Source organism: Cajanus cajan, chromosome 8 (assembly GCF_000230855.2).
Source record: "Cajanus cajan strain Asha chromosome 8, NIPB_CcT2T_4, whole genome shotgun sequence".
NCBI lineage: Eukaryota > Viridiplantae > Streptophyta > Magnoliopsida > Fabales > Fabaceae > Cajanus > Cajanus cajan.
In genome coordinates, this window is record NC_138524.1 from 837,301 (window position 1) to 852,622 (window position 15,322).

General features: G+C 32.9%; 2 protein-coding genes and 1 long non-coding RNA gene across 3 annotated transcripts; all 3 read right to left on the minus strand.

Moving 5' to 3' along the window:
• Nucleotides 1–237: 237 nt before the first annotated feature.
• On the minus strand, nt 238–3,620 carry LOC109798265 (uncharacterized). Its single transcript, XM_020358471.3, has 2 exons — nt 934–3,620; nt 238–790 (listed from the first exon to the last, which is right to left on the minus strand). The coding sequence occupies exons 1-2, from the start codon at nt 3,455–3,457 to the stop codon at nt 489–491; spliced, it is 2,826 nt and encodes a 941-aa protein (XP_020214060.1). The 5' UTR covers nt 3,458–3,620; the 3' UTR covers nt 238–488.
• Nucleotides 3,621–5,441: 1,821 nt separating this feature from the next.
• On the minus strand, nt 5,442–9,215 carry LOC109798514 (uncharacterized). The gene is made up of 2 exons (XM_020358832.3): nt 6,325–9,215; nt 5,442–5,990 (listed from the first exon to the last, which is right to left on the minus strand). Exons 1-2 carry the CDS (start codon nt 8,852–8,854, stop codon nt 5,680–5,682), a joined length of 2,841 nt encoding a protein of 946 aa, XP_020214421.1. The 5' UTR covers nt 8,855–9,215; the 3' UTR covers nt 5,442–5,679.
• A 4,315-nt stretch (nt 9,216–13,530) lies between these two features.
• On the minus strand, nt 13,531–14,616 carry LOC145950749 (uncharacterized). The gene is made up of 2 exons (XR_014428610.1): nt 14,276–14,616; nt 13,531–13,832 (listed from the first exon to the last, which is right to left on the minus strand). It is a non-coding gene; the product is annotated as an uncharacterized LOC145950749 (long non-coding RNA).
• Between the last annotated feature and the right edge of the window lie 706 nt (nt 14,617–15,322).

A 15,322-nucleotide genomic window follows, 5' to 3' on the forward strand; every position in this document is an offset into this window, starting at 1 on the left:
CAAAACCGATTAATTAACCGGTTTAATAAAAACTGATATATTGTTCTTACCTGATTTCCTCAATTTATTGCTAAATAAAAACTGATTTACTCAAGTTTATTATGAAATGAATAATTGGTCAAATAAAATCAATCATCAGTAGAAAGTATAAACGACAAATTCTACTTAAATGATTGGTTAGCAATTGCCAAATCAAAAGGCCAAATGAAAAGCAGAGAACAAAAACGAAAGTAGATGAAACATCAAAGTAGGACTAAAGCAATTGCATTACATAACTATTCTTTGTCATCTACGAGCGAAGAAAAGAAAGCATTATTGAAGAGTAAAATATTCTAACCACTTTACTCAAGTACCTTGTTTCTTAATTAAGAAAAAGAAAACAACCACTATGATGAAGGATACAATATGATACATGTTAAGTGCCAACATATAGAAAATGAAAGTTGTTTATTGCAACCCAGATAACAAAAACTTATGAGATATCACACTTATGCAGTATCCATTTGAAGCAACTGAGCTATGCTTCGCATTGTTGGTCGAGATTGAGGGTTTGTTTTTAAACATGAAAGAGCTAAATTTACGATAAAATCCAATTCGTTCAAAATATGCCTCTTGGAAGGAGGCGAGAGACGAGGGTCCAAAATGTCCTTCAAGTTTACTTTTTGTTCACCACTAGTTTGCATGGATGAAACAAGGTCACCAGGGTGCTTTCCCGTCAGAATCTCCAAAACCAAAACGCCAAAGCTGAATACATCACACTTCTCAGTCACTGCCATTGTGTAAGCAAGTTCTGTAGCAAAGAGAATATTAGTCAATTGTATTTGGTATTTGTAAGGTATGATACAAGTAAATATCCGTAATCAATAACTTTAAACCAAAATGCCACATTTGGCATCGGTGCTAAATAAATTTCAAACACCGAGACAAACTCACCTGGAGCAGCATAGCCATATGTGCCAGCAAATGATGTCCAAATAGAGGAATCAGGCTTCAGAAACCTTGCAGTTCCAAAATCTGAGACATGAGCTTCCAGATTGGAGGACAATAAAATGTTATTGCTTGATATGTCTCTGTGAATTAAAGGAGGAGCACAATCATGATGCATGTAGGACAAAGCACTTGCTACACATTTGATAATATCAACCCTCTTGTGCCAATCTAGTTCCAATGCCTCCTTGTCATTTCTCAGCATGTCTGCTAAGTTCCCTCTATCCATATACTCATAAATTAAAAATGTGTGCATCCCTTCACAGCAAAATCCGTATAGCTTGACAATGTTTCGGTGGCGAGTTTCTGTCATGGCTTCAACCTCATTCTGAAAGCATTTTATACTCTCAATGTCTATGTTGTCTGAATCACACTTCAACTTTTTTACAGCATATACTTCACCTCCTTGCATCTCTGCTTTGTAAACTTTTCCCAGTGCTCCTTCCCCAATGCAATATTGGTCATCAAAGTTCCTGGTAGCTTCGATTATGTCTCTATACACAACTTTGCCATTGAAGTGCCAAATTGAAAATGGATTCGATCTGAATGAATTTCTTTGTCTTGGAGCTCTTGATTTTCTCTTATAGCAAAAGAAAATAATCCCAACTAACACCAAATAAAGGAAAAGAACACCTCCCAAGGAAGCAACAATAGGGATCACAAGCATGTTTTTGTTCCTTGATCCCCCATCAGGTTTAGTGTGAGGGACATTACAAGGATTCAAACCTCGAATATTCCCACATAAATTTTTGTTTTTGCTCAAATCTAGGAACTGAGAAGAGTTGAATATGCCACCTTTAGGAACTGGGCCCTCCAAATAATTGTAGGAGAGGTTGATTTCTAACAAACTCAACAAGTCACTAAGGGGGTCAGGGATAGAACCTGACAGATTATTGTGGGAGATATTCAAGCTTATCAAGTTTGAAAGCTTCCCAAGATTAGAAGGAATATCTCCTGAAAGTGAATTGTAACTCAAGTCCAAAAATTGTTGTAAAGCTGCAAGGTTTCCAACTTGGTAGGGGATTGTGCCACTAAAGTAATTGTTGCTAAGATTTAAATTCTGCAAGTTGGAGATATCCCCTATTTCATTTGGGATTGGTCCCAACAGCATGTTCCTAGACAGGTCTAAGGACTGCAAATTGGAAAGCCTTCCAATTTTTGCTGGTAGCAGACCAGAGAACTTGTTGTCACTCAAATTTAACTTATATAACTTGGAGGAGTTTCCTATCTGTGGTGGAATCTCTCCTGATATTTGGTTTGAGGATAGGTCAAGCTCTTGTAGTTGGTCCAACTGAAAAAGCTCACCTGGAATGTTGCCACTAATTGCATTCCCAGCCATGTTGAGAGATTGCAAGTTTTTGCAAGACCCCCAATTTTCTGAAATCCTACCTTGCACCCTGTTATAACTGAAGTCCATGTAAGTGAGGTTAGGGTACACTCCAAAATCTTGATCTGCATAACCTGTCAGCCTGTTATATTCAATTCGAACTCTATACAAGGCTGGACAGTTTCTAAGGCTTATTGGAATTGGGCCAGTGAAACTATTGTAGGCTGCACTGAAATTTACAAGTGTGCCACTCTTGCACACTTGTGGTGGTAACTCACCAACAAAGTTGTTCTCAGCAAGATGCAGCACAACCAAGGATGACAAGTTTCCAAATTCTTGAGGCACCGTGCCATTTAAGTGGTTTTGATGAAGGAAGACCTCGGTTAGATTGGTTAATTTACCAATACTTGGGGGTATTGGGCCAGTGAGATTGTTTTGACTCATTCTAAGGGTGCTTAAGTGTGTGCAGTTGCCTAGAGATGAAGGAATAGGCCCATAGAAGTGGCTTCCATCTAGAGCAAGCAGAGTTAAGTTTCTTATGTTCCCTATTTCATTTGGGATTGTGCCACTTAGCGAGGTGTCCTGGAAGAGGAGATTCCCGATACCAATGAGTCCACTTTTGGGCTCATCAGATCCATCTGGAAATAAGCGAGGGTCTAATATCCCTGTTATATGATTTCTTGAAACATCAAGCTCATAAACTTGAGTGAGATTGGCAATAGAAAGAGGAAGAGTGCCATTGAGATTATTGCCGGAAAAGTCAAGGAATTGGAGCATTGAGAGCAGCCCAATGTTTTGTGGTATGGGGCCAGTGAAACTGTTATCACTGAGATCAAGATGAAGTAGGTTAGGGAATAGGGACAAGTTAAAGTTTCGAAGGGTACCTGCTAGTTTAGCTCTAGCCAAGTTTATTATAGTCACTGTGCCTTGAGTGTCACAAGTAATACCTCGCCATGAACATGGGCTAGTAGTGGAATTCATCACCCATGAATCCAAAATGGGTTGGTTAGGGAGACTTTGTTTCCACCTGAGTAGGGCCTCAGCTTGTGTTAGCCCAGAAGTGCCTTCACAAAGAGCCAGCAAAACCAGCAACGTAGCTGGGATTGCTAGCCATGCATGACATGCATGATTGGAGTTGGACATTGTAATGTTGAGAAACTGAAACTGGTTGCCTCTGTTTAGTGGAGACTTTTATGTATGTTTGTTTGATCCCTCCATGAAGTGAGAGACCTTTATAACATGGGATGGGAGACTTGGATTGTTGACTGCATGTGTATAGACGTATAGTAGATATTGATTTGAGAGTATAAAGTATAAACACTGGTAGAAAAGTACCTAATAACTTCTTGGTTTCTCATTAAAAGTCATGCACGTAGCATTCTCTTGTAAAAGCACTTCCCGTTTTTTCTCCGACTCAAATCAACTTTACGTTAAGTTTTTTAAGATTATAAGGTGGGGCTCATCTCTTTAGTCTTTACTTTTCTGTGTTGGATCCCACACGGTATTGTTCTTTCAGGGACTGCTTTTTAAAGTAACCACAGAAGAGTTTTGTTGTGAATCATGTGTTTTCTTTGGATCTTATTTCTATCTTTCTAAACGAGTTTAGTGTATGACTTTAAGTACAAGAGAGTCAACTTAAGAAATTAGTCTATTAGCCGTGCGTGTTTGTCGGCAAAGTACGCGTCAAATTTCTCATTCTACCTCTCATAACATTGTCATAACTTTAAGATCTTGTCTGCAACGATTTCACTGTATCATACTAACATAATGTTAACTTTTTTACTTTGACGGTTTTATTTATTTATCATTGCATCTTAATCCAACTCATAAATAGTACAGCTCTCAATAATGCTCCAATTATTATGTTTGTCCGTAAAATACCAAAATAAATAAGTAAAAAGTAAGGAAAAGACGAAATAAAACAATAGAAATTTGTAATGTGAAACAAAAGGGAAAAAACAATGAAGCCACACCAGCAGAGTCTTCTCTTGGTTTCCCTGATGAGAACCAGCTAACTTCAAACTCCCATGAATCATATATCAAACCTCTGCAACTAAAACTCCGTCTGCTCACCATACATACCATGCCACCCCAAACCTAAGCTCTTAATTGCCTCCAAAATAATATTTTTAATCTCTCCCCCTCAGCTTCCCTCCAACCAGATAATATTTTAGGGTATTCATAACTATGTTCTTTGTTTTAGTGAATAAGGTTCAAATTCTGTCAAGAAAAATTGTTTTTAATTTTTAAGTGTAACAATTACTCTTTTATTCTTGTAATCTCATAAACTTTATCTTAAAATTTTTATAGTTAAAAGCGTTTCATTAATGTATTATTTTTGTTCTATTTAAGCTTTTGTCGTCTATTTCTGGATGATATCTGAGATATAACCATTTAACCGTATATAGTCATATACCATTTTTTGTTTTATTTTAGCTTATGAACAGGGCAATTCTGAATTCAAAATAATAATAATAATGACGACTCTGCCAACATTTTTAGAAAGGTCCAGCGAAATAAATCATTCCTTGAAACAACAATTCTCACTAAAATAATTAGTTGGTTGTGGTCACTTGCATGTGCACAATTAACCAAATCAAAAGGGCAAGGTAGGGAAAGAAATTGTGGAATAGAAACAGGGAAACATTTAAAGTACAAACAAATCTCCTTCCATAACTATTTCATCTCGAGGCAGGATTGTTGAAGAAAACTTTGTAACCATTTCATTTTATTAAGACATGCCATGGACACCGGGCATAAAACACAAAACTATATAAAATCATAAAACAGAAAAAAGGAAAGGTTAGGTACCAGAGGAATTTCGTACTTATTGGATAACCATATCATTCTGCATGTTTTTCATTTATAAATAAGACAAATACATAAAAAATGACAGTCATACATAAAGTTCATAAATATTGTTTCCACCATCATTAAGTGTATAGATTTGATGATGTTATTTTATAGTATTTGTCTGAGGGATATTTTATGAGTATTATTTTTTATAAGGTTATTACACAAACATACTCTACAATGATGAGATATTGTCTGCTTTGAGACTAAGTCCTCACGGTTTTGCTTTTGGTCATCACCCAATAAACCTCTCTTACATAAGGTTATTACAGTATTTTATAAGTTGTTATTTTTTCTCTTATTTTATCAATGTGAGACTTGTTTGTATCTCAACAAGATTTGACTAAAATCAGATACCTAACAAGATATTATTCACTGGACTAAATAAACATAATTACAGCAAAATTTTACCTACTAATACAAACAACAATAATTAATTACAACAGGAAAAAAATAAAGGAAAAGTTTTACTGCCTTAACACATTGCTAGTTATGCAAGTGAAAACAATCACTCATGTCTGCTCTGCAGTCTCCATTTCAAGGAGCTGAGCTATGCTCCGCATAGTTGGTCTAGATTGAGGATTTGTTTGTAGACATGAAAGTGCTAGGTCGGCAATCAATGCCAATTCCTTCAAAATATGGCTCTTAGGAGGAGGCAAGAGGCGAGGGTCTAAAATCTCTTTGAAGTTTATTTTCTGCTCACTAGATGTTTGTATGTAGGAAACAAGGTCACCAGGGTGCTTTCCCGTAAGCACCTCAAAAGCCAAAACGCCAAAGCTAAACACATCACATTTCTCGGTCACTGCCATTGTGTAAGCAAGCTCTGCAGTACAATTAATATTAATCAATTGCAAACATAAAGACCAAGTTTTATTTGGTATTGGTATGTTATGGTATATGGTACAAGTAAATATCCACAATCAAGAACTAAAAACGAGTAAAGGGTCACTTTGGTCCGTGAACTTGGTAGAAGATACTGTATTAGTCTATGAAATTGAGAAAATATCAACTAAGTTATTGAAAGTACAATTTAATAATCACATTAGTTCAAAATTCAAAAAAGACTACATTCACTACTTTCAAGGACCAAATTTATTGTTTATTCGCTAAAAACCAAAATGGTACTAAATGAATTTCAAATAGTCAGACAAACTCACCTGGAGCAGCATAGCCAAATGTGCCGGCAAATGATGTCCAAATAGGCGAATCCGGCTTCAGAAACCTTGCAGTTCCAAAATCTGAGACATGAGCTTCCAGATTGGAGGACAGTAAAATATTCTTGCTTGATATGTCTCTGTGGATTAAAGGTGGAGCACAATCATGATGCATATAGGACAAAGCACTTGCTACATCTTTGATAATGTCAACCCTCTTAGGCCAATCTAGTTCCAATGCATCCGTGTCATTTCTCAGCATTTCAGATAAGTTCCCTCTATCCATATATTCATAAATTAAAAAAGTGTGCATCCCTTCACAGCAAAATCCATATAGCTTGACAATGTTTCTGTGGCGTGTTTCTGTCATGGCTTCAACCTCATTCTGAAAGTTTTTTATACTCTCAACGTCCAAGTTATCTGCATCACACTTCAACTTCTTTACAGCAAATACTTGACGTCCTTTCATCTCCGCTTTGTAAACTTTTCCTAGTGCTCCTTCCCCAATGCAATACTGGTTGTCAAAGTTCTTGGTAGCTTCTATTATGTCTCCATACACAACTCTACCATTAAAGTACCAAATGGAAAATGGATTTGGTATTTTGATTGAACTTTTTTGCCTTCGAGTTCTTGAATTTCTCTTATAGCAAAAGAAAACACTCCCAATGCACACCAAAGAAACAAAAAGAGCACCTCCCAAGGAAGCAACAATAGGGATCACAACCTTCTTTTTGTTACTTGATCTACCATCAGGTTTAGTGAGAGAGACATTACAAGGTTGCAAACCTTGAATATTTCCGCATAAACCTTTGTTGTTGCTCAAATCAAGGGGATGAGAAGAGTTGAATATTCCACCTTCGGGAACTGGACCCTCCAAATTGTTGTAAGAGAGGTTGATGGCTGACAAACTCAACATTTTACTAATTGTGTCAGGGATAGAACCTGACAGATTGTTGTGAGAAATATTCAAGCTTATCAAATTTGAAAGCCTCCCAACATCAGAAGGAATTTCTCCTGAAAGTGAATTGTAACTCAAGTCCAAAAAATCTTGTAATTGTGCAAGGTTTCCAACTTGGTAGGGGATTGTGCCATTAAAGTCATTGTTGCTCAGATTTAAATTCCGCAAGTTGGAGATGTCCCCTAATTGATTTGGGATTGGTCCCAACAGCATGTTCATAGAGAGGTCTAAGGATCTCAAATTGGAAAGCTTTCCAATATCTGGTGGTACCATCCCAGAGAGTTTATTGTCACTCAAATTCAATTCATACAAGTTGGAGGAGTTTCCTATCTGTGGTGGAATCTCTCCTGATATTTGGTTTGAGGATAGGTCAAGCTCTTGTAGTTGGTCCAACTGAAAAAGCTCACCTGGAATGTTGCTACTAATTGCATTCCCAGCCATGTTGAGAGATTGCAAGTTTTTGCAAGCACCCCAATTTGGAGAGATGTCACCTTCCACTCTATTATAGCTGAAGTCCAAATAAGTGAGGTTAGGATACACTCCAAAATCCTGATCTGCATAACCTGACAACCGGTTGTATTCAAGTCTAACTCTATACAAGGCAGGGCAGTTTCTAAGACTCATTGGAAGTGGGCCAGTGAAGCTATTGTAGGCTGCACTGAAATTCACAAGTGTGCCACTCTTGCACACTTGTGGTGGTAATTCACCAACAAAGTTGTTCTCAGCAAGATGCAGCACAATCAAGGAAGACAAGTTTCCAAATTCTCGTGGCACCGTACCATTTAAGTTGTTAATTTGAAACCTCACATCAGTTAAGTTGGTCAATTTACCAATACTTGGAGGTATTGGACCTGTGAGTTGGTTTTCAGGCATTCTAAGAATGCTTAGATGTGTGCAATTGCCTAGAGAAGGAGGAATAGGCCCATAGAAGTTGTTTCCATCTAAAGCTAGCAGAGTCAAGTTTCTTATGTTACCTATTTCATTTGGGATTGTGCCACCTAGAAGGGTATCCTGGAAGAGGAGATTCCTGATACCAATTAGTCCACTTTTGGGGCTATCAGATCCATCAGGAAATAAGCGAGGGTCTAGTATCCCTGTTATATCATTTCTTGAAACATCAAGCTCATGAACTTGAGTCAAATTGGCAATGGAAAGAGGAAGAGAGCCATTGAGATAGTTGGAGGAAAGGTCAAGGAATTGGAGGTTTGAGAGGACTCCAATGTTTTGTGGTATGGGGCCAGTGAGGTTGTTTTCTTTGAGATCAAGACGTAGAAGGTTGGGGAAAAAAGAAAAGTTCAAGTTTTGAAGGGTACCTGTGAGTCCTGTGTAAGCCAAGTTTATTATTGTGACAGTGCCTTGAGAGTCACAAGTAATACCTCTCCATGAACATGGGCTAGTAGTGGAATTCATCACCCATGAATCCAAAATGGGTTGGTTGGGAAGACTTTGTTTCCACTTGAGAAGGGCCTCGGCTTGTGTTTGCCCTGAAGTGGCTTGACAAAGAGCCAGCAAAATCAGAAACGTAGTTTGTATTGCAAGACATGCATGATAACATGTATGGTTGCTCATTGTCATGTTCAGAAACTCAAAATGGTTGTTTCACCTGTTTCATTGTTTAATCAAGTTTTTTTAGTATGTTTGCGTGTTCATGTAAATTTGACTTTGATCCCCTATTCCATCCACTGCATACTTCGGTGGACTTTTGTGGCATGAGAGATCGGATAGTTGACTATATATGGGAACATGATTTTTCTCTGTCAAACTATTTTAAATACATTTTTTTTATTGGTTAAAATTTATTAAAAAAATATATAAAATTTGACGAGTTTCATACTTTATTTAATAATTTTTTCTCTTAAATTTATAATTTTTTAATATTTAAAAATATGTTGTTAGCATTCTTCGTAAACATAAATATATTCATTTCCATCCCTTTTTATTTTGTTTGAGAGTGGAAGTGAAAAGGAAGAAAAATGTTGGGTTAGGGGGGAGAATTTTGGTGGGTCCACGTGAAAAAACATTACTTCAAACAACAACTAAAAATTGGGCTTTGCAACGTTGGTTTTGTTTTTTTAAACTTTTGTTTTAACAAAACCTGGTGCTTGTATATTTGATTTTTAGTGCATTTTGAGGGGGGAAAACTTTGAGTATATCAATAAGTAGAGGAAAAGAAACTAACCGGAATTTTCTTAGTAACAACGAGCAAATCGAGAAGAGTCCACTATAATCAATTTTACTTTATATTTTTTCATTAAATTTTAATCGAGTTGTTGGACGACTTTTGAAAAGGGTCCCAATGATTTCTAATATCATTGGAGAATGGAGTCAATTGCCTAAACAAAGTATTTGTTGAAATATGTCTAAATATTTTTTAGAGAATAAAATTTTAAATTTAGTTTATTTAGATTATTTTAGGATTTGTTTTCTTATTTTTAGAATAGGATAATATTAATATTTGATTCTTGTATTACAAATTTTCTTTATATATAGAGAGTTCATGAATAGAATTAGGTTATTGGTAAAAATATATCTTTACAAAATACATATATGAAATAATCCATCATTAGCCAAGGATTCGGAGATGGAAGCCAAAATAAACTTTTCTGTTTTACAAATTTTCTCACTTATCTTTGATAGAGAAAGCTACAATCTTTGTGTGATGAGAACGGAGACATACCTAGAGGCTTTATGTACCTAGAAAGTTGTAGAAAAAGATTATGATGTTTTCACATTGCTAGACAATCTACCGTAATCCAAATGAAAATTCACAAAGAAAGGAAAATCAAAGAAGACAAAAGTAAAGAGTTGTCTATTTTTCTATGTCTCATGAAATGTTTTCACCAATATCATGACTCTCAAATTGTCAAAAACAATTTGGGATTAACCGAAGGGAGAATATGCGAATATGTTGGAGATGAAAAGATTTGAAGCATGCAAGTGTTGAATTTAATGAGAGAATTTAAGTTACAAAGAATGAAGCAAATTGAGATAATCAAACAATAATGTACAATTACTAGGAACACAATTTTTTTATTTTAGAATTGTTAAAAAATTTCTAGTAACTATACCCAAAAGATATGAACCTTCAATAACGGCCTTGAAGAACATAAAGGATCTTGAGTAAGATTGTGAGAAGTGTTACATGCATTACAAGCATTAGAACTATAGAGATTTATGAGATGAAAGAATTGTGAAAGGTGCATATTTAGCCAAATGAGAGAAAATGGTGGCAAAAACAAGAAAAATCATTCCAAGAGAACTACCAAAATAATAGCATTTAAATTTTTTCACCATGTCCTTATTGCAAAAAGATTAGTCATCCACAACAAGAAGAAACCAACATTGTTAAAAATCAATAAGAAGAGGAAGAAAAATAATTACCCTCAATGTCATGTTTTAAAACCAAAAAACCTTCAAAGACTTGAATTATTAATAGTGGTTATACAAAACATATGACTTATGACGATAACTATTTAAAGAACTTAACAAAATTGATATCTTTAAAGATCAAATGGGGAATGAAGCATACCTTGCAATAAAAAGCAAAAGAACAATTGCTATTAAAAAATCACTTAGGTTTGAAATTAATATATAATGTTTTATACATTTTTTATATTAATCAAAATTTGTTAAGTATTTTTTAGTTGTTGGAAAAAGGTTACAAAGTTTTACTTGAAGATAAAAATTGTGTAATTAAAGATATCTAGTTAAGAAGGGGTTTGAAAATATTCTAAATATCTTTAAGAAAATAAATTAGTTTGATAAAAAAAATTATTTATATTTCAAATATTTAAATTTAATTTATTTAAATTATTTTAGGACTTGTTTTCCTATTTTTAGAATAGAGTAATATTAATATTTGATTATTATACTACAGTTTTTCTCTATATATAGATAGTTTATGAATAAAATTAATTATAATTCTCTAATAAAAATATATCTTTATAAAATATAAACATAAAATAATCGCTCATCAAAATAAAATTTAGGTGAAACTTAATGACCTTTATGATGACTGCGTTACCTTGAACTTCTTAAATTTGGAAAAGTATGATATAATTAATATGTCTCTGAAAGTATAAGTCATACAATTAATATAACTTTCAAAAATATAAGTCATATATCTCATATAACAAGTACTTTAATAAGAACATGTTTTTATAAGAATCTGCTTAAATATAAGCTTAAAATATTATTGAGAGTTTTTATATTTTCAATTAGAAAAAAAGTCTCAAAAGCAATTGTTTTCAATCCGACCTTTTCTTTTTATATCCAAATAAGCTTTAATTTAGTGAATTCTCCTAAATATACATAATTTATCTGACACTCAGGTCTTAATTAAGTATAAGTGGTGCATACAGTGATGTACATTTGAAGGCTAATTAATAAACCATTTGATGTCAATGTTTGCAGTTTGCACCCGTTGGGGGATTAACGTATCAAGAAATAATATTTATGTATTTTGAAGAGTTGACTAATTACTTATTATATGATTGTGTCATGTTATCATCAAAGGTTGGTAGAGTGTTTAACGGCCCCAAACTTATAGAATATTCAAACACACTAATATCTAACGTCGTCACTTATATTTTAAAAAAATTGTGACGATAGTTTATTAAAATAAATAAAAATAAAAATCCAACTGCCACTGATCTCACGTAAATTAAAATATTTATCAAGTATATTAACGAATAAATAGAGACGAGTTTAACTAAAATGAAAATTCCACTTGTTTTTTTCTTTGATAGCATGAATATTCAATGTTCAAGAGTTATACATTGAATTGCTTGTTGGTAAATTTACAATGAAGTGATGTAAGCATATACAAAATCAGAGGCAGATCAATATACTGGTCTATAAAGGAATGTTGTATTAATTATATTTTGCATGTGTGTCGTTTATGTATAAATTTTTTTTCAAATAATTAAGGTGAAAAGTTTCTATCATTTTTACCATGATAAAATTTCCATATTCTTAGTTTTATTATTTTTTTATTATCAAATTATGAATCTTTTCAATTATGTGTAACATATGGTAGAATTTTTTTACCATTAAAATCTTCCCTATATATTATAATTTGTTATGAAAATTAAATAATAAAGAAAAAAATTTATCGAAATTTCGTTTTTGATTCAGAAATTCTGTTTACTAATTTTTTTTATTTACACAATGAAGATACAAAAATATTAAAGCTAATTAAGACGTAGAACATATCTCACATAAATTATTTGGTGTGTGTTTAGATTTGTTGGGAAAACAATTCAAATTTTTAAATTCAAATCTCTAAAATATTATTTAGATTTTAAAAGATATTGATTCTTTTATGATATTATTTAGAATTGAAATATATTATATTTATTTTAGAGATTTGTTTTCTTTTTTAAAATAGTGATGTAAGATTAATAAATAGAGACTCTTGAGATGAGAAGAACCATCCGACCTGTAGAGAGGGTCACTACCTTAAATGAGAGGAGGATATACGAATGAAGGTTTACAAGTTTCGTCAGAAAACTTGTGAATGATGGTTTTCAAGTTTCGCCACAAAATTTGTGAGGAAAGAATTTCCAAGTTTCACCCATAAAACTTGTGAGGTAAGGGTTTTCAAGTTTAACCCATAAAACTTAAAGGGAGGATTTTCAAGATATATGTAACACATTTTGAAATAAATAATAAATATCCTTGTGGACATAAGCATGAAGGGCTGAATTACGTTAAATAAATTTATGTAATCTTTTTCTATTTCTTTTATAATATTATTTTAATTTATTTCTCATCATCATTATTGTGCGTAAAAGAAAGAAGTTTTTTTTTCTCCACAAGATTATTGTCATAGTGACACTAAACATCTGCTTGCTCATTTCAAAGCTCAAAATGAAAAAGCAGTGATAGGTTGAAAAAAAAAAGTGAATTATGTTCAAATATTGGACAGTAAACCAAACACACTTATTTTACTAAGCCTATCACAGTGTAATAACCTTTTTGATGTTTCAAGCACCATTCTTATGATTACTCAAAACTTTTACTTTGTATTATCTGGAGTTTTATTATTATTATTATTATTATTATTATTATTATTTCCTTTCATTTTTATCTTATTTTTCTTCTCACTTTATATTTTTGTTTATCATTATATTTATTATTACTTTTTTTTTATCACTCGTCTTACTTCCATACACTAAAAATGATATCTGTTGACAATAATATTTCTACGGAGTACTCGGATATATTCACAATACCGAACTCACCATTACTGCTGCAACAATTTAATTACAACTTTTATACAGCTTAAAGTAAAAGAAAAAATTTGATAACTTCACTTCAGTAATTAAATTAACGACCTAAATCTTCTGCGAAATATAGAAACTAAAACTTTGACCAGGACTGAAACCATAACAATAAGTAACCATAATAACACCTAAGAGGTCACAGAAATATATGACATCATCTGAAGAGATATATACAGTAACTGGCGAGTGTTCTGCATCTGCATCTGCATCTGCATGTATTTATCACAACTAATAATTGTGTCCCCTTGGAAGGTCTCGTGATACCGCTGCACATGAGCAAACATATTTCAATTTCTAATTAATTAAATTTTTATATAAATATATGTGGAAGGTATACTCTATTCATGCATGGTAATTAAAATTCCTATAAGTACTTTAAATTCTGGACATATTTTGGTGAAATAAAATATGATTTTTAAATAGTCCAACATGCTTTCAAAAGAGTAACAAATGAATGGAGTTTGAAACAGATATTCAAGAAGTCTAGCGAAAAATTCTTGAGACATGAAAGCAACAAGGTAAGGAGTGAAATTTAATGAAAGTATAAAAATGATTTTAATAAGAGAATAGACATGATCAGTTTACAAAGCAAACATAATTTTCATTAGGAAAAGATCTTTTATATTAGTGATGATTAAAACAAAATTATGAAATTTTAAACTCAAAGTGAAAAAGTTTAATGTAAATCTTGGGTGCCCACCAGACTTACAATTAGACTTTGATGGCTGAGGCAGATCTTGAGCTTTATCAGTCCACCAAACAAGACGCTTTGCCATTTTGCCAACTTTCAGTGAACCAAAAAAATCAAAACATGAAACCATCTTGTAAAGTTCCAACAAAGAAGATGATAGTTCTGTTCTGTGTGCTTTGTACATTCAAACTTGCCTCTGTTTGTGTATTTATATATAAAGTTGATGATTCTCAACTTTTTTGTTCTACCAGCTTCCAGCTACCAAGTCAACGTGTGGTTTTTCTCTATCTGGACTTGTCTTATCTGTTTTTTTTTTTAACACATCACTTCTTGTATAACTTCTTGATAAAATAAATAATATGATGGGAAAAAAAGCCTTGTACAAAACAAGAAGTGTGTTTAAGAATAAGATAATTCTCTTTTTGTCTTGGGAGTGTAGGCAATTTTAATGAAAGACAATCTTATTGATCAAGTCAAAAACATTTACAAGTACGATGGGAATAGCTTTCTTAATGAGACTTCTTCTATGCACGAGATAAACTCTTATCCTTTACTTTTCAAACGTTTTGATAAAGTATAATAGTAAATTAAAATTAACATATGTTACCAAAATAATTTACTTTTTGTATTATTTTTAATTTAATGAATAATAATAATAAAACATTGCATTAAAGATTAACATGTTACCAAAATGATATTCCAACTTGCAAAACAACACCAAAAACACTTGAGGCGTATTAATTTTTTTACTTCTTTTTTTTTTTTTACACTGCTCAACGATCAGTTTTTTCATCCAAAATCAATTTAACTTTTAAGAATTTACAAAAACAAGTCTTTTAAAAATCAAAAGGCAGAAATAACTGAGATATTCTTCTCCTTTTTTGCAAACGCCCTATTTAAATGCTCGGGAGACAATTTTTCGAAAACAAAAAGGTGGTGAGGGGACAAACACTTTAAACTACACTTAAAGAAAAAGAAACAAGTTATACTCAAAATTACATGTTGATCAGGTATGACAACTAAACTTTCATCCATGGACATTCAATCGACCCAATTTTAACAGAG